General features: G+C 44.9%; 1 protein-coding gene across 2 annotated transcripts in view; it reads right to left on the bottom strand.

Moving 5' to 3' along the window:
* Positions 1–27,698, bottom strand: part of LOC106746602 (pikachurin) — a 112,624-nt gene that overhangs the window by 71,392 nt on the left and 13,534 nt on the right. For both annotated transcript variants that reach the window (XM_014623359.1, XM_014623358.1), the window contains exons 3-5: positions 20,784–20,900; positions 10,563–10,798; positions 7,807–8,068 (exon numbers count right to left, since the gene is read on the bottom strand). In XM_014623359.1, the coding sequence (XP_014478845.1) occupies positions 7,807–8,068; positions 10,563–10,798; positions 20,784–20,900 (615 nt within the window). The remainder of the gene's footprint in view (positions 1–7,806; positions 8,069–10,562; positions 10,799–20,783; positions 20,901–27,698) is intronic.

Here is a 27,698-nt window from a genome sequence, read left to right as displayed (position 1 = left end):
ATTGACAGACGAATTGTAAACGCATGAAGTTCCAGATTGCACGGCGCATCTGTGTCACGCAAGCGAGCGGAAAAAAAAATGATCTATTCGCAGGTCGATTTTATCTTGTGACCTGCACAGAATACACACGACATGTTATGCGCTGCGTCAAAAAAAAAGAAAAAAATTGCCCCGATTTGTGTCAGAACTTGTTAAGGTCGACTCTTTTCATCGTTACGCGTGTAGTCTCAAAAATGGCGCGACTGAATCGATGGCGGTCGCGACTGTAGGCCGCGACTCACGCTCGTCATCGAGTGATATGCGATACGCTGAATACATCGGTCTCGTTTGAGCAACTCTAGAGCACCCCCACACCCCTCGATGTTTTCGTTAATAAACAGCAGTCCCACGCGAAATTAATTCAGCAAAATGATCCGGCAGGACCTGAAAGGCGGCGCGATAAGTATTTTCCGGCTGGATTAGCGGGCTTTCCAATGAGTGAGAGAAAAAGAGAGAGAGAGAGAGATATAACATCGAGAAAAAGGATTTTTTTGGGTTTAATATACGTGTTTGTTTAACTTGGATTTGCTTAATATAAACAACATAATTTAATATTAAATATCATATTGTTTGAATGAAAATATTGTTTCATTAGAATAAACCGTATTATTTGATTAAAAAAAAAATAGCATTATTTAGAGAAAATACACAGTAAAAAATTTCATATTAAATTTAACACATTTCACGTGTTCCAAAAGATCCACACAAATTTTTATGTAAATTTAACACAAGATAAATATGTTGAAAAGAATACAAATATCATGTCCAAAATTGGCGTAAAATTATAAATATGTTAAATCAATACTGAAGTATAAAATGTATCATTTTAATATTTACACGTATTGAATATCGACTCAAAATATTAACACATTGCGTACGGGTGACGAGATATCTCGTCTTTAGCAAGCCGAACGTTGCGACCGGGCGACGAGATATCTCGTTTTCAGGTTTCTTCGACTTAATCGACGACTTAAGGAATTAAAAGTAGATTTTCTTTTTACGTTACCAGGGTAACGAAGTCTCGCGCATTCTCGAAACAAATGGTTAGCGAATAAATGAATGCCCTGGAAGCATGTTGAGCGAGTAGAGTGCTGTACGCAATGTGTTAAAATAACACAAATATTAGATTAAAAACAATATGACATAATACATGATATAAATTATTATTATAACGTTATAATATTATTATAATATAATATAAATTAAAAATAAACTTAAATTAACATACGGATATGTTAAAAATTTAACACAGAAATTTTAACAAGAACCAATTTTAACACGCGTACAAAATGTTTTTTTATTAGTGAGAATATTTGGTTTTCGATAAAAAAAGATTTATTAAGATTTGTTAAGAGAAGTCGAAAAATAAAACTAAAATAATTAAGATAATAATTTAAATAATTTATTGCTTGTGACAAACACTGTAACGTTTAAATGAAAACATAAAAGAAATATATTACTTGACGTGAAGATATTTATTGTATGAGAAACCAAACAATCCTGTTTGTTGAATAAAACATTCATTTGTTCGCTCTACTCCAAAAGACAAATTTGTTTCAATTAATGTAATTTTATTAAATCCGAAGAAATCGCTCTCTCTCTCTCTCTCTCTCTCTCTCTTTCACTCTCTACGCACCAGCCGGCCAGCCGGTTGAGCTTGCTAATCGACTCGATCATGCTGTTCTGACAAACTGACGTCACACGATTATCCTATCGGACGTTCGGTCGTGTTTTCCCTCCGGCTGCCGCGTAATGGAATAGAGATCGGCCAATTAGGAAGGCGCGATTTATCCGCAAACAGCAAGAATTTAACGACATTTGGGGCTCCTCTGTCCTTGTTACAATGCCCACTGGAGACGCGCGGTTAATCTGCTTAATCTAGCGTGCGGAGCACCGTTTTGGCAGCCCGCCAATCTCTCGTCGGGCTTCGAACAGCCGTCCGGCTCGGCCGGCCAGCTGGTAGAGTTCTCTAGTGGCCGAAGGACATCGTAAGCGTAGTATAATGGGGCTACGTTGTGCGAAATGCCTGGCAATTCCCCGACGATTGCTTAGTGCGAACTACAGCTTGAGTCGGTGAATGTCCGATCGATCGATCGATCGCTCGGTGTCTCGCTGTTTTCCTCGACGCGATCCCGTGCGAACCTTCCCGTGCAGGACGCGCCAGCCCGAGAAGGTCTCGTCGAGATACCGAATTTGAATTGCGACTGATAATCAGCTCACGGATTTCTGCGCTTTTCGCAGCAGCGCGAGCTTTGCCCGCGACGCGAGACCGTCGCGAACTTCTCGCAGTTACATCGCGAGGCTGTGGTCTATTCGGAATCGACGATGCACCTCGCGATCTTCCCGTTCCTCTTTCCGGCTCCGCTCTGAAGGAGATGTTCTTTCGGCATTCTCTACGTGAAATGAAGCGTCGTGGTTTTGATTAACGGAGCTCTCCGGCGATTCGTTTTTCCGACCTTTCACCGGTCGATGTATTCAGAGGGACGGTCGCAGAGCGAGGTGAAAGAGAAACTTTCGATGGAAGCGTGCGCCCGTTCCAATTCGGATAAAAATTCCCGCATAGAAATTTTGCCCAGATTTTCCCATATACAGTATAGATCCTGAGATTAGAATATCCAATGTGGCCCCGAAATGGATTATCTCAATCGGGAAGGCCCGTTTCTTTTTGCCGGGTTACATTTCCGACGAGCATCTTCCACGATTTTCACGCGATTGTGTCACAATGCGTGGCATTTAGCCGGGAATGTGATAATTGACGCGATTGTGCCGCTTCTCAGCGAGTCAGCCTGCAGCTATTCGAAATATTACGAACGCGTAACGACGTTATTGTCCGGAAAACGGTTTCACGGTTTCGGCTGAAGCGGCACGAAAGTTTTTCTGATTTACGTCCGGCTGCAACGAGAAAAAGAGTGAGTGAGTGAGAGTGAGAGAGAGAGAGAGAGGGAGGGGGAGCGCAGCTGCGAAAAAATAATTCTTCCGCTCATCGCGCCGCGCACAGCTTCAACCGTGACATAAATCACGGCAAAGCCGCCGTCTCTCACCTCGGCGATGGCGGACGGATGATGCGGAATTACCGAGCTGCACTTTGTAATATTAAAAGTCCAGATAATGTATCACTATTAGAATGTACACGCCCAGAAGTCTCGGCAGCGGCCGCTAGTAAATTTTTGTTGCCGAGCTAAGCCGCCGGAGATACTATTTTCGCGTTTAAATAACGGCACAGAATTGCGGCTTATCTTACGCTTTATCTCGCATTAATTTCAAAATAGCGCGAGAAATTTATCACTATTAAACATTCTCGTTCTGTCGGGCCCATTGTTCGCCCGCCTCTAATTCCGCATCGCGCGATTTGTTTTATAAGCGTGCCCGCGTGGGAGCCGCGTGACGGCGCATGAGGTCATTACGATATATTTACAAACATTATTATCTTCGCGCGCCCGATATTCCTGCTTATCATTTTTTATCCATTAACCCCAAAGTCCGGCGTTATGACGATACACTTCACCGAGAGAAGAAGAAGATTGTTGGATCAACTATAATCTTCTTATATTTTACAGTCAATTTTTATCCAAAGTTTTGTCAGTGTTTTAAAGGAATAAACATTTGTCAGTGTTTTTAAAGGAATAAACATTAAAAATTAACATTTTGATTATTGACACAAAACCGTGTCGAAACTAAGAAATTTTCACTAAATTTAACCAAATATGCCACGTGAATGTAAAATGAATAACCATGCACATCCATTATTTATAAGTACCATTTAATGAGATGTTTCATGGCCTTTACTCTTCCCTCCTCCCTCCTTGCCATTACAAACCGTCATGCGAGCTAATAGATCCCGTCCCCCCTCGCCGTGTAACATAACTGTCGAATAGACCTTAATTCCCATTACCATTTTATGCTTGTAACTTTATTATTATTACAGTTAAAATGATATTTTATGGTAAAAAATGTATAAGTTGTTACACATAGACTGTTCGCATTATGTTTATATGATTGTTACAACTCATATTATAGTAACATTTACTATACATATATTATATATATATGTAAATTGTTTCAGAACAATAAGGTCAAATTTCGTGAGGGCATAGAACGGAGTGAACAAAAAAGTTCTCTACCATTTTGCAAACATTAAAATTAAATAAGCCTCTGTATATGACTATTTTCAATAATGAACAACTTGAAATTTTGCATACCGTTTGCGAAATGATACAGAAAACTTTTTTGTACAATTTTCCTGACTATAATTTTGTAACTGTGCCATAATTCCAATATCATATCACTTTTTTCTCGGTGTTATCACAAAAGAAGAAAAATAAATATATTCTTTCTCTCCGTGTTTAAATATAGAATCACTTAAGCTCAATATACATGCGCACAGTGTCGAGATCTAAATTGCTTTACGTTCGCGATAAGCACGTACGAGAGATATCACGGATCGCACGGGGAAAGGGGGCGGGGGAGGAAGACCGAGAGATTAATTTACGTCTATTACGTGGTGTCTCTATATAAACGTTGCGGCTCTCTTGGCGCGTCTGTGCATTCTTCTGCTCGGCGCCGACGGTAGCCGGGAGAGGAAATGAGTGGCGGTATTGGTGTGTTCCTCGTTCGAACAGGCGAGCATTTCGCCGCAACCGGGCGAACGTCGGAGTCGAATGTCGAAAACGGGAAGTATTCGCCGTACAATCGGAAAAATAAATATTTACTGGTGTAAACCGGGTTGCGCGTTGCATGGGAGGTGTACTGAGGGTCACCCGGTAAAATAAATTAAGCTCGTTAGATCTTGCACAGGGAATCAACGACGACTCGGGTTTGCAGGTCGCGTTTGCTTTAAACCTTCGCAAGTGGGATTAACCGGCAGGCAACGCCTACCTCGCGGTTTTACCTTTCCCGCGCCGCCCGGCGAGGCTTAATTTCGCCACGTCGAATAACAAGGTGGCGAATAATCCTGTACTAGGTCAATATAAAACAACCGGCTTCGTAATGCGAATGCATTCGGAGCGCAACGCAAACGTCGCAATCAACGTGTCCGCTACGTAAATTGCTGGCGCTTGATTCGCGTGCGAGCGAACGTGTGTGTGTGTGTGTGTGTGTGTGTGTGTGCGCGAGCGTGCGTGAGTACGAGCGTCACTGTGAACAATAATGTTACAACCTTGTAATTGCATTGTCGCTTTGCATTATCATCGTGCATAATAAATATATGTGATAAATATAATAGCAACAGCGGCGGATTTTTTAAACGGTCCTCCATAATGGAATAATTTTCCTCGCTGCAGCCACACCGCCGCCGCAGTGATATATATATATATATATAAATATTTTGCGGAATATATATATATTCCGCAAAATATTTATCGGCCGAAATCGATGGATGCGCATGGATGCTTTGACAGATAAATTTTAAGAACGCGGTAAATCGCGCGTGATTAAACTGAAAATGACGTACAGAGAAATAGGAGTGGTCAAATTGCTCCGAGATATATTTCATTTCGATGAATTCGCGGCAAGCGATAACGCGCGCGCACAACAGCTCGTTCGCCGCCGCCTGGTTGTGAAACGAACGCTTTTGACGTATCATAATTTTTGCATCGATTCGCGTCACGTACGGAAACTGCGCTATAAAGCACTCAGGCCGAAGCGTAAAACATACACTTCAAGCTATAAAGCATCGATCTCCGCCCGCAATTTTTCTGCCGCTTAATCCCCACGCAATCCCATGATGCAATATAAACCACTCTGCAAGATTAAACCGAATATCGGACGGTTTAATCCGCACATTCCGAGCGCGCTCTCGTATTCAATAAAAATCAAGATCGATGCACGGTCAATGGGTAGCAAGGAGGATACGTCCTGCGCCGCGTTGTTAATTCGCGTTTCGCGAGGTTACGGCCGTCCCCGTTTATCCCGACGTACCCCGTCGTACCCCGGCGGACGATCCGAAATTTGCTTGACAACGATTGAATTTCTCACACGGCGTATCCGACGACACCCCCGGTGGCGGAAGCGAAACCGGCGCAAACGTTACGAAATGAGCGCATCGAGCGGTATCGAGAAAAGTAACATCGGTCGAAATAACGTCGGTATGTGCATGCGCAAGCAGCGAATGAGCGAGGGAACAGGTGACAAGCTGCGAATCGATAACGATCGTATTATGCGCGACCAAGCCTGAGAGAGAGCTCGATCCACCTATAGTAGCTTTCACGGTGTTGCAATTTCCATTTTCATTAGTGTACGTACGGGGCTCTTAATCGCGTACACGCCATCAGCAATTTACATCCTCGATGCGATCGCGAGTCTCCTAAGATCTTCGGCGAGAGGAGAAGGAATACATAAATAGAGCAAGCGCGAGAGAGAGAGAGAGGGAGAGAGAGAGAGCGTTTAACGTTATTTGCTGGACGGCCAAGCGCAGGCGTTGAGAGCAGCGGGCATCTCAAAGGGTTAAAAGTTCGAGATTACCGAAGCGTCCCGCGCCGAGTTTCCTGGGAGTTTCCGTCGGAGCAGCCAGGTGCAAACGGATCCGATCGTCGAGCACGGGCAGAGCTCGCGACCGTCGGGCCCCGGAGCGAAAACAGTACTCTTTCGGACGCCCCAAGTTCGTGCCCCTTCGCCCCTCCCCCCGGTGATGAACAAGTTTTCAATTCCTCAATCTTTGGGCGCGTCGCGCTATCCACCCATTCAACCGCCCGCCGCGATCTCGAGTTTACTTTTCGTCGAGGAAAATCACTCACCGCGACCCGTCATCACTGTCTTTCTCTCTCTCTCTCTCTCTCTCTCTCTCTCTTTCCTCCTTCCCGTCGATCTCACTTGTTTATCGAGTTTAACTTTGCGCTTCTGAATGCGTTTTCTTCGTTCGGATAACGACGGATGAAAGATTACGCGCGCCGTGTGTCCGATAACTCACTCTCCGCTCTCTTTGTGGACATATCGCTTTTTTGCTCCCTTTTTTTGAACAGCGAGTTTCAAAGCAAATTTACGGTGACCTCAATGTGGGTCTCTCTCTTTCTCTCTCTCTCTCTCTTGTTGAAAGTTCTTTTTTTGGACGTGTGGTTCGGGAGTGCACCGCATGAAACGAAAAGACAGATCAAGTCGAGTTTAAAACCGGGACGAGTACCACCGCAGAAAAAACATCTAGGGAACGTCGTTCATATTGCAATTTTTTTTAATTTTCGATATTAAATATTCCAACGCGACCGTGGGGATATTGGAGAAATTAAAATTCCGCGAAAGTCCGTTCGAAATTAACTTTCAGTTCGTAAGTTGAATTTTATATGTGCTCCCGGGCAAAATATCGGTCTGGAGGACCGTACTTAATCTTTTATGTTTCCTCACCTGTAGAGTCCCTTGATTAGCCATAAAATATGCATTAACTAATTTGGTCTCACCGTGATCATGAATTGAGTTTTTGTACAGGATGAAAGAGGAGCGGAAAGCGCGGTTGTTCCTCTGAATCGATCTTACGGAACGAAAGTTAAACGCGAACTAAATGTTTATTATTATCTTCCTTTCCACCTTCCTCGCTCGGTTCACATAATTGGCGGAAAATTTTTCTCCCTTTCGCTTCGCTCGTTATTCAACAATTGCGTTGTTCTTCGGCGAAAGAAACATTCTACAATTTCAGTAGGAGATCCATCCGACAAATTGAAATTTGCAAATCACTCTGTGTACATCGGTACGATATTTGCGCGAGAAAAGAGACGCGACTTGACGCACCCGGGTACACGGAGAAGACGAAAGAATTGCAAGTTAAGGGCAAATATCACTCACCGAGCTGACAACGATCTCCACCCCTTCCAAGTGGGCACTGGCATCTCTGCCTGAACGTTCCTTGCCTTCGCCTGAGATTCACGCTATTGCCCTCGAGATCCATGGCTCCCTCGTCGTCTTCCTCGATCACCACATCAACTTCATCTCCGCGAGATTGCTCGATATAACAATTTCCAGCCGGTCCGCAATCCAAAGAACACGCTGGCTCGGTACTCACGATGCTCTCCATCGTGGATGGCAGTTTTTGCTCCAGATTTGGACCCTGGAACATTCACGCGGGTGGAAGAAATCAGTCATCGGCGGTGTTACGTCGAATCACTCCGATTTGATCGACGGGAAAATTCAGATCTAGATGGAAGATCGGATGAAAAATGACACACGTAAGACAATATTTCTCGCTCTTATATAGTTGCTTCGATCCGTAGCGTTAAATTTTGGGCCGAGAATTTTCTGCATAAGTACAGGTACACGTGTGTCGTAACTACGTACGCTCAAGGTTGACTATATATTGTTGGAAAATGTTTCAAACTCGCCGTATTCCTGAACAAAACGCGGAGCTTACCACTTTTCACGGTCGGCCTCCCTTCTCATTCAAACGTCCTCGAACAACTGCCGCAAATCGAGTCTACACGGCATTGTTTATGCGTACGACCTTTAGCGGACAATCAGAGCGGAGAATCGTAAACGGTAAAAACTTTCGTACTTTGTTTACCGTGGACTCGCGTTTATCTCACGGTCTCCATGCTAACTAACGTACTACTCATGAGAGAAACATTGATTCGGAATTAAGGTGAGAATATATATATATATATTTTTTTTTTGAGTTCTTTTGTCTTCTTTTGTCGAAACTTTTTGTCTTCCGCACACAAGCAAGTAATCGTTTCTCGACAAGTTTCCGGTAACACAACGATACGGGAGGATAATGCACGAGCACGATACGAGCGGTCAAAGAAAATTATTTATGAGGATGATCCGTTACCCGACACCTCCATCGCCATTTATTGATCCTGCTGCTCATCGCTGTCGATACGGAGGGGGAGGCAAGAAATTTTCAGAAATAATGGCGTAGCCTGCTGCATGTTAAGAAAGCTGCAGCGGACGTGAAGTACCTGTTGCACGACTCATGTTTTTTATTTGAGGAGGCTTTTGAATAAAGATTGATACCCCGGTATCTGCGAACGCTATGGCGTCTGTTTAACGTCGAATGTCGCAAAATATTCAATTTTATATGCCCGTTCGCTCGTAGAAAAGGAAAATCACTTGAAACGAATTCGCATCGTCGTCGATCCGGCTTCGTCGCGAGCGGCGTGTTAACGAAATTTCAATATCATCGAAAATTTATGTAAATTTATGTAAATTTAAATTTCATCGAATTTTAATAATATCGCGCAAATCAATCGACGTTAAACGTTATTCATTTGCAATGATTCCGGTTAATTTCCAACGATTCTCGCGTATATTTTGCATTTTGTTGAAATCATATATTAATTTCACCGTTGTCCCGTCATGTAAGCCGTTCAACGATCGTCGCTCCCTCCTCCTCCCCGTTGTCATTTTATCTCTGATTTTTCGAATGTGCTGTCGAAACGAGAGATGACGCTACCGATATTGAGACGGAAAAAAGAGAGAAAGAGAGAGAAAAAAAAGGAAAGGGAAGGAAGATCAATAAGTTTCGTAATTTCCGTCGAGCGCACACATGCGCAGCCGTTCCCCCGTTAGATCGTCGTGTTCGTCAACAATCGGTCGAATCCCCAATCTCGCGGGGCGAAACTTTACATCCTCCGGCCGTCGTCGTATCGTGAATATTAATTCCAGTTCCAAGGAGGATTCCCTACGGTTGAGAACATTCCCACTTGTGCTCGATTTCACGTAATCGCTATTTCTATAGTCGGTACATGGGGGGAGGAGGGAGGGGGAGGCGGACACATGCATACCCATTTACGGATTCCTTTACGGAATGTTCTATTCCGGCGCGCTCGACCCAAAGACGACGTTCGATTGATTCTCCTCCCGTTTAATACGAATGCGAATACGCGGAGACGCGCATTAATCAATTAAATCTGCCGGAGTTAGCGCGAATTCTTGAGATATTGACCCTCCCCTCCCCCCGCCCCACGTATGATATCCAGCGTTTGCTCCGGGTCAACCGATGGCTCGAACTCGCGTTTACGTATATCAGTTAGTCAAACCAAAGGAACTAACGCACCCTCCGCTGGCTGGCGTTCGTATTTAACTCGGTATTCCACCTGAGGAAAGAACTACCGATATAATTGCGCTGATCGACCGATTTTCGGGAGATCCGGGGGAGACACGGATTCCCCAATGTCCCGGGTTATCCGAGAATCCTTCAGACAACGGGAGCAGATAGTCGTCGTCCTCATAACTGTGACGGGATTAATGTCGAAGTGCGCAAGAATCTCGCGATTTTTATGTCTCGGCTCTGTCTGCGACGGCCAGCATTTCCAACGGTTCTCGTCGTTACGCGCGCACAACCGCGACGACGCGTCCCCTCCGGCCGTACGTCGCACGGTAAAATATTCGGAGTTCTAACGTCGAGCCACGGTATTTTTATTACACGTACACACACCCAGGTGGACCTTGGAATTTTTCTTTTCTCACCTTTTTAGTTTTCTTTTCTTTTTGTTAAACGTCGCTCCCTGGAATCCCGCATAACGGATGGCCGGAACAACGTTCAAACAGCCGCGCAGCAGGCAATACGACAAGCCAGCCGGGAAATATGGCGAGTGACGTTTTACCTGAGACGTGGCGCGCAGCTCGACCCGATCCGCCGCGCCGTTTTCCTCGTTTATCTTCGTCGCGTTCCTACTGGAATTTTCGGCCGAAGTGTCCAGATGTATCGTGAAGGTTGCACCGCGCATGTAAAGGATGTCCTCGACCGCGTCTTCGTCGTCCGCGGCGTTCACCTCGCCGCTCTCGATTTCGTCGACGAGCTCGCCGAGCTCGCTGGTCGACGGGGACGTCGAGTTGAGCTCTGCAAACGAATAACAGGTCGTTCTATTAGCCGACGTGGCTTCATCCTTCTTCCAATTTCGCGCGGGCTTCGCCTCGACAGAGTGTTCTTTCGCCGATCGCGACTGTAAGGATGCGTGTGTATCGTCGAATATTGAACATTGCCGGCGAACAACGAGTGACCTCCTTCGAGGTATTCCCTTTTGAGAATACTATCGAAAAGCGACTGACTACGGTAAACCGATGAACCGAGTCGAAATTTTGGCTCCATGTTAAACGTTTGGTTCCACAGCACGGTAAGAAATAAGACAGGCTCGATAAGCAAAATAGACTCAATTCTAACGATACAATTTATTTCTGTTTTGTCTACGACAATGTTTTAAGGTAGTTAGCCCGTAAATTCATTTTCTCACAAATTTTTTTCGAATCTTTTCATCGAACATATTGATCCTTAGTCGCGATATTTTTCACCCATGATCGCAATCTCACGAATATACTGATTTTCCCATTATTTTCCTCTACTTTTCGGAATAATTTTTCTTTCATTAGTACTTGGCTAATAATCCAAGCATTAAAGTACGAAAGAAAAAATAGCGAAGAATAAAGGAAACAAAGGAAAAACATGAAACAACAGAAAACGATTATTTCTTTATGAATTTTTAAGCATTATGTAAATTTGATATTTTTTTTGCCACAGTGTCAAAGCTGTATATAACAATCGTGTTTATAAACAATTAACATGGACTCGTCGAGCTGCCTTGTGTTATATTAATGTGATATAATTATATTAACCGTCACTTTCTTAACAGTATTGTTACGGGCCGACTATCTCAAATTTCCGTTTTCGCAGTTTTTAGTGTTGAAATGGGTTGTTTTACGGTAGGATTTTAGGTATCAAAGGTTTAAGAGAGGATTTAGCGAGTATAGTCGTTAAAGTAGGTTATTACTAGTCTATAAAAGCTATGTAAGTAGACGCAAAGTGTCCTTAAGAGCTTCAAAGCAGCATTAAAATTTCGACCCGGAAAGTCACTCACTAAAATACGGTATAACACGACGGAATCAGGACATTGCGCTGAGACAGCCGATAAAGGTTAAATGAGAGCGACAACTTATTAATCTCCAATCGAATTATTATTAACTAAGGAAGCGAGAGACGACTGTGAATTTCTATATTTCCGTCTCGACCTCGATTTTCGAATCAATTCATCGGGCTGTCGGAATCAGACACAACCAATTGTTCATTACGGCCGTGGAGCGCGCTCGCGCGTCCAGCTTTTCCCAACCCATCCAATAGGGAATTACTTCATTAATTAAAAAAAAAAATATAGGGGGGAACGCTAACGAAGCTCGGCGTTCGCATCTGCATCTGCAATTAGAGTAACTCGACGCCGGCGATCGTCGGATATAAACCATTGAACGAGTGATTGAAACCGGCGTAATTTCGTTGAGTGCGGACTTGAATGCCACACACGCGGCGTAATGATCTTCACGTTTGTTTGCGAATAAACAGAAACCCCCTCCCCATCCACCCACCAATAAATCGGCGCCAGATCGCGTTCGCACGCGCCGTACACGGCAAACGTCGACATTCGGTGGAATTCGAAGATTAGCGCAATTCTGTCGCTCCTGACACATTGCTAACTGCGCGAATCGCATCTCACCAGACATCAAAAGGTATGTATATCGCGACTGATTTCACTGTTTTCAGTAATAATACTGATTCCATTTTAAAGACTACGCAGTAACATGTCTTGACCTGAATTTTTATCATTCTCGCAACGCAAGAGTCGATACAATGAGATGTTAAAAAGTAAAAATAACTTCTTTCCGGAATCATGAGAAGTTTAGGTTAATCGGACGATCGACGGTCACAGAGAAGAGGGTAGATCTAGCCGATATCGGTTAGCAACGTGTTAACTCCTTCTTTCTCCTTTCCCTCTCCCTCTCTCTCTCTCATTAAACGTACAACGCATTGGTGGTCCTCTAACAGCGCTAAGAATCTCACGAACTGTTGCACATGCAACACGACTGGTTCGTCGCACATGCAACCGGCACTGGTGGCACCGAGGTGAAGGGTCGTTAGGAACTTATCCGTTGGTCGCGCACGAGTTTTCACGAGCGTCCGTGTGCGACTCACACAGACTACGCGGAGGCCGAGGTAGTGGATAGTGCTCTTCGAGTTCCTTGAACGCTGACCCAAACTCACTTACCCCGTTCGTGTTGCCGTAGACGAGGACGAGGGGCTGAGAGGGGGAGGGAGAGAGAGAGAGAGAGCAACGACAGTAGGGACCAAAGCCCCGTCGATCGCTCGAGGCAAGCTCGCGATACCGAACTTCGGGGCGCTTACGCTTACGTCGCCCCGGCGTAAGCCGCGCGCGCGCGCACACACAACTACGTGAGCCGCATCGGAAATTCGTGTATAGCGTTAATTTGGTTATTACCGGGCTTGCGGAATAATAACGCGAACGCGGCCGGCGTCGAAAGTCAGCCGAAACGAGAGATACATGAGCGGCCGGATCGATGGCCGGCGCGCGCGCGCGCACGCGGACTGTGCCGGGTTTCGTTAGCTCTGTTAGCTCGCGTATTGGGTTTCGTATTCGGGAAAATTTATTTACACCCAGGCACAACGCGCGTACGTCTCGCGCGTTGAACACACTTCGATTCTGTCTGCGAGCCCGGAAGTGTGCGCGAAAACTCGAAACAGCCAGGGACGATGGTGGGAATTTTGAAGATTAGCGCAATTATATGGAATAATATAAATTACATATATATAATAGTAGGAATGTGCAAGTAAAGTTATTATCATTGATACTAAAGCGACATTTACTAGAAAAATTATTCTGACTACAATTTTTTCATCACGATGATTATAATTACAAATACCCAAATACTTTTCCGTCGGTGTTGTTTGTCACAACGCTTTAGGCAATTGCGTCTCGTGAGAATCGCACAATAAATAATGCTTTCTCTGCTTACCTATCTATCTCGCTCTCATTGAACGCATAACATATTCGTGGTCCGACAGCAGTGCAAAAATCCCACGATCAGTGGATCTTCTGAGTAGGCAACGCAGTCTCTTCGCGAATGAGATCGGCCGGTGCGGTGAAAACAAACCGCATGCGCACATCGTGTACGTCAGATCCGTTCCGTTGGTCCGTTCGACAACGTCGAACGCGATTCGAGGAGGAGGAAAGCAATTCGGCTTTTGTGTTCTCCGATGCGCGATTCAACGCGCGGCACCTTTCGCCGTTTACAGAACACAACCGGCAAAGCTAACCGATAGTTACTCACGCTGATCGATCCTATTTTGCGGTTAACGTGGATCGATTGACACCCGATCCGGCAGCGCGACATTGGCAAATGGCCTTGCAGGATCGACAGGGCCTACGCTATTATAGGCGGTGAAGCTTTAACGCCACATTGTCGCGATGGACACGCCGCGATTACGGCCCTCGTGGCGATGGTCAACAATCGACCGCAATCGCGGTGCGTGAAGAATCGACGAGTCCAGCGCGCTTTCCAGGGAGGACGAGAGAGAGAGAGAGAGAGAGAGAAGTGTTTTATAGATGAAAAATACAGGACGTGGTTCTTGATTGCCGTGTCAACACTCCTCGGAAATCCAGCGGCTCCACGAGACAAGAAGGGAACGTCACACGGCGGACACACAGTTTATCCCGTGCTGCTGCCGCCGCTTCCTCCTCCTCCTCCTCCTTTTCCGTTGGGAGCAATCAAAAAACTACACGATATGATGATGCAATTTTACACGTAAGCCCGCTGACTATCCAATTTGCGGGACTGGAACTCATCAGGGTGAGTTTACTTCGCGTGTGTGTACGTGACGTACGCGCGTGTGTGTGTGTGTGTGAGAGTACCTGATTCTCACAGTTCTTACTTTCTCGTGCCGTTTTTCGATTACTCCCGAAAGAGACTCGGCGTCGAGGGATGCTGCGTTCGAGGGCTCCTCTAAACGCCGCGATATAATTTTTATCGCGGTTCGCTCGATCCGGTCATTCGTTCCCATTGTATTTTCGATAACTCACGGGAGGAAAAAGTTTGGTCGAATTTGCGTGGCAATGAACGCAAACAAAGTGCGCATTTTGGTTGAAGGAAACAGAGTTATACACGGTAAGAAAAATTCGTGTTAAAAACAATCCACTGAAATTTGGTGTTCCTTTAACATGGAGGGAAGAGATGTGTTGGGAAATATGTAAATATAATGTTAAACCATGTTAACGTACGTTCAACATTATATTTGTGTACTTTTTAATACATATTTGTGTATTTCTTAACACATTCCTCATGTGTTAACAAAATTTCAGCGGACCGATTTTAATGCAAAATTTTTCGAGTGTAAAAATCGAATTTGATGTAAAAGAGCCAGAAATGTTATTCCTTTCCGATCAAAACACATTTGGTTCGTTCATTGTCGGGTAAGTCCAACCGAACTTTTTCCGCGCTCTATATCACACTACCGTGTGAATACCTCAGTCGAACTGCGCATTCATCGTGAATTGAAAATTGCTCCCGAATAAACGCCGAAATATTTCAAAGACATTTATATAAGCGCACACTTTATTTCCCGGTTGGATCATCAATGCTTATCCCGCTAATGATTTTTGTACGCGAGAGTTGGAACGAAAATAAGTGCACAATTATCGATTCTCGGATACACTTACGTCACTGTGTAACCAGAGAAAGAGACAAACAGACAAACTGTCACAGGTGATAAAGCTAAATGAAATAAAGCGTAATTGCCGAAACGTCATTCGAGCATTAAGAGCGTCACGTGACGAGATGGGATTGCGATGGGAAGAATAGCTGCAATTCTCTACGAGCGATATACCTTTTTCAAGCCAACGGCCGCGCAAATGAATCACAAAGGGTCCCCGTCCCTTTCCCACAAACGTCGACACTTGATTGAATTTACATTTATATTTAGTTAATTTACGTTGAAAGCGGAGTCCGCCTGAAATAGTCGCTCCTGCGGACCTCCTCCACAGGATCCTTCTCAGGATCCTCCCCGCCGGAAGTCCGTGTTTGCCGACTCGAATTTCTCCTCGCTCATTCGGCCACGTGGATTTCGCACGCAATTTATTTGTTCCCGCGAGCAAGGCAATAACGTCCCGACGCTGACGTTCGTCGCGGCAATTACGCTCGATAGTGACGGCCGCGCGCGCTTTGTCCGAAAGCCACCGGGCTTTCGAGGGGAATACTCGACCGTTTCTTTCCAACTTCCTTGCACACCGACATTCCGACGCGATATTCGCCGGCGGATCGAGTGGCGGTGGGCGCCGCGCTCCCGGCATTTAATCCGAACGTTTAAAATTTAATAGGCCTGTCGTACGGAGCTTTCATTCCGGCCGGTGCCTCCTTGAACTTGCCGAGGGAGGGAATCTTCAAAGGCCTTTGACGCCGGCTGTTTTTATTCAAATAACGCATCCTGATAGGGTTTAATCGACATTAATCTCAATTTTATAGATTCATAAAAAGTATACTCGAAATGCAGACGCGCGCGACGCGATCGTAAAATTTCGCCAAAAGCGCGAAAGAATTTTCGCTCGAGTTCCGTAATATTGGAGAATTTAAGCCCACAAGCTTCCCGAGATTTCCGTCAATTCAAGCGTTTGATCCAATGGCAAGCTCGAAACAATAATCACATGAAAAAGACGGTTTACAGTTATTAGTTGAAAAAGTTACGTCGAAGAAACAGCATGAAGAAATCACGTAGAATAAATGGCATGAAGATAAAATTCTCCGCTAAATAATGATATGTTAAAATGTTTACCGAAAGAGAATGCATAATACTTGAAAGTATACACGGTAAAACATTTTGTGTAAATAACGGTCCGCTGAAATTTCTGAGTTACTTTGACAAGATAAATATGTGAAAAAATAATGTTAATAAGATGAATACGTTAATTTTATATATATTTGTGCATTTTTTTAATTCCCATGTTAAAGTAGCAAAAATTTCAGCGGACCATTATTTACACAAAATTTTCTATCGTGTAATGGTACTGTTAAAAAATTACAGACACATTACAATAAAACCGTAACTATAACAAATGTTACTATAATGTGAGTTATAATTACGATATAGGCATAGTATGAACAATCCGTATAAATTTACAAATAGAAATCCGCTCACTTTGCTATATTTTACTTAAAAGAACCAGAAATGTGTGGTCGCGGCCAAAATTGACTATAAAATATAGTGAGATTGCTGTTATTCCATTTGTTTTCCTCCCGGTAATATTGTAGCGTGGTGAGAAAAAGAAAATACACGTGTGTCAACACGCGAAAAAATCCCATTCTGCCGGTTTTTTAAGGTCGAGCGGCCGGGCGGCGGTAGCACGCGAATCTTATGAGGCACGAAATGCATTTCGCGCATTATACGCTTTCGCGGTATGCAGGAGGGCGAAAGCAAAATTGCACGTAAGTGCGCGTGGAGTGCGGCAACGGTATTCACCATATTTAAAAAACCCCGAGAAACAGTCCGAAGCACATCGGTGAGCTCTTCGGAGTATTCCTGAAACTCCGGCGATTCCGATCGGAACGCGATTGCAAGCTCGATTTAGAATGGACGCTCTCATAGTGGCGGCCGTTCCAAGACTGGCCGTAATCGCGTTATTAAAGGAATGGTGATCGTAGCGCGATCGTTTCGCCGTTACGGGAGAATGAACGAACGAACCATCAGCGATCGATGTTAATGTCGATGACTATCGGCGTTACCTCCGCGGTATTGCGCATTGCGGACTTTGTAATAAGCGGAATGGCGCGAGGTAGAGGTCCAAGAGGGCTGGAATTTTAAGCTTGAAAGAGAGGGGGGATCACGGAGGGTGTTTGTTCAATTTGAAAAAATCCGCCGCCGTGAGGCACACACACACACACACACACACTGAAAAATGAATTCGGCTGGATCTATACTGAGAGAAAAGTGTATGGTATATGGAGCTAAAACAAAACGGCATAGTTAAAAAATTATAATCAGGAGAATTATACATAATAAATATCGCTGTGATATGGATTGTAACAATACAGACATGTAACGAGACCAATCTATATACATTTTTTTTTACCATGAGATAATATTTCAATTGAAATTATATGAAAGTTGCAAATATGAAGTAGTAATAGAAGTTAACCATTTTATATCAGGGGTTGAAACCGGCATCAAAAATGCTGTTTTCATATCGGTATTATAGAACAACCTAAAAAAAAACCGATTTGTATGAATACCAGTACTATGAAAATTTCGGCATAATATCGGTATTTCAAATCCAATATTGAAATTTTGCACAATACCGGTATTCATGAATTTCGGTACGACGTCAGTATAATAAGATATTTAGATTATAAGATATTTTATTCTGTTCCCTTGACTGTAACTTCTAATTTCAACAAACACATTCTGTGCTTGCATATACTCTACGTCGAATTTTTTACTTAAATTTTCCTCGATTCAAACAAAGTGAATAAAAAAGAATTTCATTCGCTTGGCGCGACACGCAACCGACGATCGGGATCGCATTATCTCTCGTTTACTCGAAATGGATCGTCATAGCAAACAATTGATCGAGTTTTTGACGAAACAGCCACATTCGACCGCGCATGATGATACATCTGGCGTTCGCAAATATTTGACACCCGGTTGAATAATATCACATTTGTTATACAATAATATCGTTAATGAATTGCACACGCAGACCCGCAATGAAAAGCTAATATTAGTATACATGTTTGAATCGGCAACAATGGGCATTAATTCAATCGTGCCGAGTCCATCATACTTCATAGATAAATAGACAAATCAATGCAAACGATGGGGCAAGCGCGGAGGCAAACACGCGAGAGACGCAGCTCGCTAATCCTTTATCGCGATTCTCGCGCGAAGCGATATTAAGACACCGATATCGACACTGGCGAAGCTGATGCACTTCCGATTTGCAAATTTGCGAATTTATCAGAATTTCTCGGCTCGGATCCTTGAAACCGATGTTGTAGTAAATACGTTTTTCTAAGTAACTAGATACAAAAACAGATACTGAAAAGGAAAAATAATATACGTATCTATATCTAGTTATTTACCTCAAACTTATATCTGCATCTATATTTACTCACATTTCCTCTTCAGTGTCTGTATCCAGTTACTTCAGAAAATGTATCTGTTATAACACTGCTCGAGATTCCGCTCTGATTCCGATGGACAAACGAAGACGTGCCCGTCCACGGAGCTTCTCCGGGAGAAATCGTCGTCGTCGTCGTCATGATGGGTGGCGAATTCAACGCAGCAACACGAGAAGGGAAAACTTTGGCCACGGGTGTACCGAGATAAGCATTCCGCGATTGAGGGCGAACCCGTAATAAATAGAATTTCGCGAACAAACAATCGGAAAGCAATTAACAGAGGCGATCGCGCCTCGATGAACTTCCCTACCGAATTTCCCGGCCGCGTCCGCGAGAAAAATGTCTGTCGGACGTATACGAAACCGTGTAATTTTGCCGCAGCAGTCGCCGGATGCGCACCGTGAAGCAGACGCGATTAATTCGCCGGCGTGAAATTAATTCCGAACAATTTGCGGCCGACACCTTTTCGCTTCGGCGAGATTTGATTTTTCCTCATTTTTCGCCCACTACCGGCGAATCCGTCGAACGACCGATCGGCTTTTGCGGCTTCGCGAGTGATCGGATAGATTGCGCGTCCCGATAAATTAAGATCAAACGCCGATAATTCGAACGGCGGCTCGTCGGTGACGCGCGCGCCGATTATGCGTATCGGATTTATGGGAGCGCGCGACCTACGAGAACGACCATCGCCACAGTTCGAAAAGCCGCGCGTACGATTAGGCCGACGATGAATCACGGGCTGGGGAACCCCGTCTCTAAAATTCGAGCGTGATTTATGGATAATTTTGCCCGTATTTTTTTCTCTCACAATGCCCGTCCGTTTCGCGTCCGTATTTCATAAGCGACGCGAAATGTATTCCGCCGCGCGCAATTCCGCCTGCGAAATGAGATATTACCTTTAATACGGGCACGGTGCACTGTAAACAGCTTGAACTTGAGATTGTCGGGATAAATTTGCAGCGCGGATCCTCCTACCTCGCACCTCGTAATTTTTCGACGGTGCGTTAAATAAATTCCGCGCGCGCGCCATGCGGATTGTGTTATCATTTCCACGGCTGTTACCGGGCAATTGAAAACACCAAATCACCGGGGATTATCGTTCAGCCGTTGTTTTCCTTTTTCTTTTTTCTTTTAATCTCGCACGATGCAGTAATTAAACACAACTCGCACGCAGACGGCTCCATTTCACATTCGCGAATCTCTTGGGCTTAGAACGCGCGAATTAGAGAGTACGTCCCAGAGAAATACACAGGAATAACCGTAAACCACGAAATTAAAAAAAAAATATGTGTCGTCTCGAGTCGAAATTTTAATTCTTTGTAACCTCCAACCAGCCTCGATAAAGATTTGCACAACTCTAATGAAACATATACTGAGAGAAATTATAGTCATTTCCGGCCTCATTTCTTATTATAGAAATTATAAAAGTAATTTATTAAACCATATATCCATTAACAATCACCTTTATAGCTGCCACGATAACGTATTTTTCTCTCAGCGTAGACTGTTGAGAGAGTTGAACAAACATAAAATACCTACACCTCGAATACGACGAAATTTGTACTCATCGGACGGCGAANAAAAAAAAAACATTGGGGGGGGGGGGGGGCGAGAAGGCGCGCTCATACAGAGAAAGAGAGAGAAAGAGAGCGCTTCCGGAGCGTTCGTGATATCGCTTCCCGGAATCAAAACGAGATATTTCACGGTGGAGCGGTAGCGCTTCCCCTAAAAACAATACGGCCGTCCGTGTACGCGGGGGAGACTCGTCGGAGCGCGAAACTCGGCGGAATTTTGTCAGGGAAATCAAAGACGCCGCTCGCCATGAATGCGAATCGGCGGCCATCGGCGCGACCGGTATAAAGATCGAATCGACTACTCACCTGCGCAACTGTATCCATTTTTATGAAGTATATAGCCGTCTCTGCAGTCGCACTCGTACATGCCATCGTGGAGCTCATAGCAGAGCTGCTCGCACGGCGACCCGTGCCCGCATCTTCCTGAAACACGACGAGGAAACGGGGACGTGAGTAAGTTATGCGTGTCGTGGGAGTTCGGAGCGGCGCGAACAGACAAAAGGATGAACACAGAAACAACCCGGGCGGGCGAGAGAGAAAGAGAGAGAGAGAAAGAGATAGGGAGATATAGAGAATTGCAAACGTGCGCGACTCCGTCCGCACGCGCTCTCCGCCCGCCTTCTCCTCTCTCCTAATGGCTTGTTTACAGTACACAGTAGCGAACTTCGGGGCTGCACACTCGTAAGATCTGCTCGCGGAAAAATCGCGTGTTCCGCGTGTTTGCACGAATCACAGCACCGGGCGGATCCGGCGGTCGCGTGCAAACGGCGCGCAGCTTAGCGTGCATCGTATTAAACGCAACGGTGAGAGCGAATCTCCTATTTAATTAATTAGACCTTCAATTAATAACAGCGAAACAGAGCGGGGAGCTGCCAAATATTTATTCTTTGATATTAATTCCGCGATAGCCGCGTCAAGTTGATTAATAATTCAATTTTCACGGTTACCGGATTCGCGCTCGCCGTCGGCTCGTTTGGTAATCCAAATTCGCGGTGTCTAGCGCTGTACAAAGACCGGCGCGCTTGCGCTTTTCACAACCGGGCGAAAAATAATGCGTGTTCGGGCACCTGTCCCATCTGTCCCCCCCCCCCCCCCGGAAATCAGGTTTTCATTTTCCGCGCGTGGACACGCGATTTCGCGAGTTTAAACCGCGAATTTCCCGGATTTTAGGCCTTTGTGCGGGCGCAATGTGCGCGACGTTTAATTAGCTGCAGATTTTTCTTAACGAGCACACACACACACACACACACACGCACACGGCAGGAATAATCGAAGAGAGTAACCATGCGAAATTAATGGCGGAACATATTGCGCGACCGAATGCCGAATCGAACCGACCGCAGCGTGCAACGATTTTGCCCCGTCGTAATTTCATTCTGTTTAATCTCGCGTCGCGACGCGTTGCGTTCGCAAAAGAAAGAAAAAGAAAAAAAGAGCCCGAGGGGGTGGGAGGGGCAGAGGGGGGAGGGAATTCTCCCATGGAGAATAAACCGCGATGTCACACGCGGGATGACAGGGCGATAATTAATTTTCCATTACGTACGCTGTGCGCACGTGTGTGACGAAAAGGGAATTAAAGTCTCTCATCGATATCTTCGCATGCGACGCGAGAATTCTCGCGGGGTTGCGCCGCGATGTGTGCCGGCGCGAAATGATCGCGGCCGACACACCGCCGCGTGTTTCGCAGTCGCGGCGGTACCTAAATAACCGAAATGCAAAATCGCAGAAGCGAGACGGGGAAAACGAGAGATCCGATAATAATTCCACATCGGTTTTAATCGCGAGCGATTAACACTCTCGCCCGGCGAACGCGCGCCCGTCTGACGGGATTAAAAGTTTCACTGTTGACATTTTGTCAACGGCGGCCGGTTTTACAAACGCTGAAATTTACCGCTAAAACGCTACGCGAGTGGCAATAAATTAATTATTCGCGCTGTTGCTACATGCGCCGGCGGCGCTTCCTTTTTTCCTCTCTCTCGCTCCCTTCTTNCCCCCCCCCCCCCCTCTCACTCTTTTTTCGCGCACGCGCGCGCGAACACAGCGAATTAACGCGCGCATAATATATATTACGCGCGACTCCGCGTCGGAAGCGGGGATTGGAAAATGCACGCGGCGATCGCACGTCGTGATAAGAATATCCGGTGAATATACAACGACATAATGCATAGCTCTCTCTCTCTCTCTCTCTCTCCCTCTGTCTCTGGTAATATCAGTACATATTAAATATTGTTAATAACGTTGTGCTTCGCGACGATTTTGCGAAACATTAAAAATAGCGACGGTACGCAGCGAGGCGTCCAACGCGAAATGCGACGGGACGCGAACAGACGTCCAGCAAATAAAGACCCAATAAAAAGTGCGTTACATTGAATGCAGTAAAATTTTATGACGCTTTTATTTCGAGCGAGCTCGTCCTTCGGACTTGGCGACGCGAATGAAAATAAAGCCCGTCCAATTTTGCGCGCGGACCTTTCAATTTGCGCACGTGCATACGTAATTCGTATATTTTGCACTTAATTTTGGCTTAACGAAAGTGCTTGTTAACTAAACTTTGTGTAAAACGCAGCAACATCGCGCGCGCGCGTGTGTGTGTGCATATTCGAAATGTTTGTATTATCGCACCACTCGCTCGCTCGAGAAAGAGAGAGAATTTTGACAGAATGCATTTTACATTCACGAATATTAATCCCGCGGAATATCTCGAGCTTTTCTAAGTACCTTGACATTTGCACACCCGTTTAAACCGCGAATACTAAATCGACGTGCCTGATGTAAAATACAGACGTTTAATGGGCTCTTAATTCCACGGTTAGAGAAACGTGGTGATCACTCACGTAGCTGTTGCTGCCTGGCGAGGCAAAAAAAGCGCGAGAACTCGCTTGCTTGCCCGCTCTCGTAATCTGATTTCGAGATTAGCGTTGTGCGGAGCAAACACGCGGTAAATATACGGTCGCATCGATCTTACATATTCCGAGACTCATGAGCGAGAGGAACTTTGAACTTTTTGAATGGCTTCTTACGTGTTTACCGTGCTAAAACAGGAGACGTAATTGAACGGCAAACAGACAGTGTTTACTGTATATTACGACCGTGAGCGCTACTCGTCCGCGTGGAGAATCTCGCACGAGTGTTTCGCTACCAAATAACGTAAAAGTTACCGATGCCCGGATATGTCCGGACTTAAACCAGGACGCTCTCATTAATTTGGTCTTTAGATTCGAATATTTAAACTTTCAATAATATAGAATATATGTGCGTATTAAATATATGTAAGGTAAAATGGAGAATGGAAGTCATCCAAGCGGAAACTCTTATAAAACTGGTAGGAAATATCAGATTCGGGGTCAGTTTAATGCAATGGATATCTATAGATGTTTACTATGACATGGACTGGTGCGAAAAATCCCATAAAAATATGCACCAAAGAAACAGATAAAAAAGCGAAAAGTGAGATTTGGTCGGGATTACCCCGACGACCTCGAGATGATGCCGGTCAGCGATGTTTACACTTATGCGATGCTCACACGATGTTTACTTATTTTGTTTGATATTGCTTTCGGCTCCTCGCAAAAGGACGGGAACTTATAGAATGGCATTGACCCACTGACCGAATGATATTACCCCATATTCTCCTCTACATATATTCATGATCGAAAGTTTAGTATATTCGTAGTTGAGAAAACTAAAACGACAAGAATGTCCCGTGGTTTAGGTCAATGTCCAGATATCGGTATTTTTATCTTGCAGCGCGCACATTTCGTTTCGAATTGTACTTGGTGGGGCGAAAAAGGAAAGGAAAAAAGAAAAACGGGAGAAAATAGGGACACAAAAGTGAAGAAAGAGTGGGGGGAGGGTTCGAGCGCGTCAAATCCCGGAGGGGGTCTCGTTTGCATAACGGGAAATTAATAAAATCGTGCGCACACAAGGAACGACACAACATAGCGGCGAGAGGCATGATTCGTTGTTCGAATGCGCGCAACGACGCATGCCGGACTCGCGTCGCGCGTTTCGCGATGAATCACGCGGCTCGTTGCACCCCGATGCGCCGTCCCTTCCCGATGGCCGGTCCGCCGTCCCTACTGGCGCAGAACACGACCATTGAAAATTCCAATATCCGGTCGCGCGTGTGTGTGTACTCTTTACGAAAAACTGGCTGCGTCGGAAAAACCGGCATTATTTTCATGAAGCGAAAACGCCGCCGGGAAACGATACGTATCGCGTTGCACTTGACTTGTCGATGCACCGAGGGGCCCCCCCGGTAATAAAACCGATGTTGTGCGACGATACCACGCGGGTAGAAATGCGATGAAACGTTTTTGTTCGTTTTCGCCTCGGCCATCTCGCGGACCGCACGCGCGCGCGAACGTACGCGTATCCTCCGTACCGTAGGATTTTCATTCTCTCGATTGTTTTCCTCTTCCCATATTCCCGCCACAACGACTCGGTAGCGTTCGATACTTCTTCCTTCTCCTCCTCTTCGGCCGTTTGCGCACATTTTACTCGCGCTTTACGTTTTCTTGTCGACATCTAAATATAAGATGAATGACCAGACGCGTCTAGGGCTCGCGTTTCAATCGATTCTCTTTAGTGGCGAAAGTATATTGCCGTGCGCTTCGGCACGGTGTAAAACGGTACGTTTCAATAGTAAGGGAAAATTCGATTAATATATAATAAATATAATCTTATAATCGTAAAGTCGAAGTGAGCAACGTGATTACACTCGCCCGAAGTGTCCTCACATGCTACACGATACGCGCACGTAATATGTCCCTTTAGGTTTTTGTTACGGATCGGACTTTCCAGGCGCGTGACAGCAGCAGCTCTTTCGGGGCGGAAACTAAATCCGAAGGACACTGGAGACACACTTTCGACGGAGATACAACGCGGGTTTAAACTGGAGATATTGATATCCCGTTACCCGGATACATCGTGCATCCGAGTAATTACCCGGACTTTCGCGAAATACTCGAGTTCTCATTTACTCGGTTACATTTTCGCACGAACCGTCAAATCCACGTGATATAATATACGCGGCGGAAATATATACAGACGTCGACAGTTGCAGCGCAAAAATAGAAATTAACGCGGATATGAAAGAGCGTATAATAAATATTTGTCGTATATAATTAGTTCTCTCAACGATTTCTTTCACTTAAAACGAAAATTTGTAATTAAGTATATCCACTTAGCCGCCTCTCCCGTAATTAAAAATTTTATGACAATCATACCTTTTGCGTCAGATGCGGGTAAATCGTAGATTTATTGTATATAATTGTTTTAACGATCTTTTTTAATTAAAAGATATTTTAAAGCCTTTCCACCTAACTTATCTTCGAAAATTTTAATAAAATTGTAAATTTGTTATGTATGATTCGTTTAACAATCTCTCTCTTTCATTTTAAAGAAATTTTAACGTCTGTCCCTCCCAGCTAACTCCCCCCCCCCTACTAAAAATTATTTTCTGTCTAGACGAGTAAAGCGTAAAATTTTTGCATTTCATTTTGTAAGAGCGCACAAATGGCGCATAATTATATATCTTTACTACTCATTTTATATACCTTTACTACGCATTAGGTGGTGGGAGAGGTAGCCAGGCAGACGTTCATTTCTATCGCATTGTACATTTTAATGACAGATTCTCCATTGAATTTGAATTTATACATCTCGTTGAAAATGTATCATCTTTCAAACTTGTAACAAAGTTTGAAATTGAAACTTCCGCGAAGTGAGACCCCTTCGGAATTAACATGTTGAACGACCGATAACTTGATACTAGCACGTCTCACTAAGTTATGCACAAAGTATAATTAATTGCATCTGAGAAATCGACTATCGACGGCTAATAAAGATCCGGTGAAGCCAAATATAACGTGCGCCTCAAATAACATTTATTTGCCTTATTTTTGTTAATTCAATCGTCATTTAATAAAAATTGCACAGCCGAAACGGAAATTAATTGTAAAATCACGACGGCCAACGCGTGGAATCGTAGAATTCAATTCTCTCATCTGCCACCCGATCGAAATAAGCCACTTGACGGATTTCTCAGCAAAATCCGAATTTCTCACGGAGAAGCCTCGCTGGCGTTCGCGCCTCTTGTGAATCGCCTGGCGAGGAAGGCACGAGCTAATAGACCGTTCGGTTGGCGTACGTGCGACCCGGTTGACATATACAAGCTGTGTACGATTTGACTGTGCCGCATACGTACCACGCAAATCCACCGTTGTATGGGCTTAAGTACAATATAGAGGTCCCGGTTTTGATTCGATGCGACGCAACGCGACGACGCGGCCGCTCCGTCGCCTACAATGCCGCGACCGTATATAATCGTACACGCGTTGCTGCAGCTGCCGCAGCTAACGGTCGTATAGGCGGGTATACACGAAGTGGGTATAATCGCTAACGCGCGCTAAGCACAATCGAGTGCGTTAATGGTGTCCAGTGCGTCCGCATTCACGAGGAAACCTTATGCAATCCCGTTTAATCTTCCGCAAAATGAGAACCGGCCGTGAACCGTGCTGTTTAGTTGTATCACGTGCGAGGAGGCACGGTCACTCAAACATCGCCGAGGAAACGACACGCAAATTTCAGATGCACATAAATCTCGGCCACAAGAAGCCAGTCCTCCTTCGGGATTAACAAGAATCGAAACGAAAACAGGCTCTCCGCGCGCACAAAAATAACGCGTTTGAATGAAATTAGCCTGAATTGCGCATCGACCGTCAGAAAATCCAATAGTTCTTTCTCCTCCGTTTGATCGCGGAGAGGGAAAAAAATTGGAGAATATTAAGAGTTAAGCGCGCCCCAAGTACGGATGCACTCGACTGTAAATCGTAAATCGTGCCGACATATTAATATTAATATCTACCTAGTAATAAGTTGGGTCTCTCCCACCCTCCCATCCTCTAATTTGCTTCCTCGCGCGCTTTTCCACTTTGCCCGTTCTTTCCACTTTTCCTCGACATTTATCGCGAACTATCGCACACTATACACATCGAACTCTGGCAACATGCCTGACGCGTGTGATGGAAAATTTCAAATTGCGCAGACCTTCACGGGAAAAAGGAGAGAGAGGGAGAGAGAGAGAGAAAAAAGAAACGTAATACCATGCAATATCAAACATGCCGATGACCAATGTCACGTCTCTCCCTTGACGTACGTCGGCCCGGGCAGAAATGACAACGCATGGCAGCCGTGTCATTTTTAATCCCCGTATCAAAA

This window comes from Dinoponera quadriceps, unplaced genomic scaffold (assembly GCF_001313825.1).
Source record: "Dinoponera quadriceps isolate SergipeBrazil2010 unplaced genomic scaffold, ASM131382v1 scaffold1573, whole genome shotgun sequence".
NCBI lineage: Eukaryota > Metazoa > Arthropoda > Insecta > Hymenoptera > Formicidae > Dinoponera > Dinoponera quadriceps.
The sequence above is the reverse complement of the archived record's forward strand: the minus strand, read 5'-3'. Positions and strand labels throughout refer to the sequence as shown.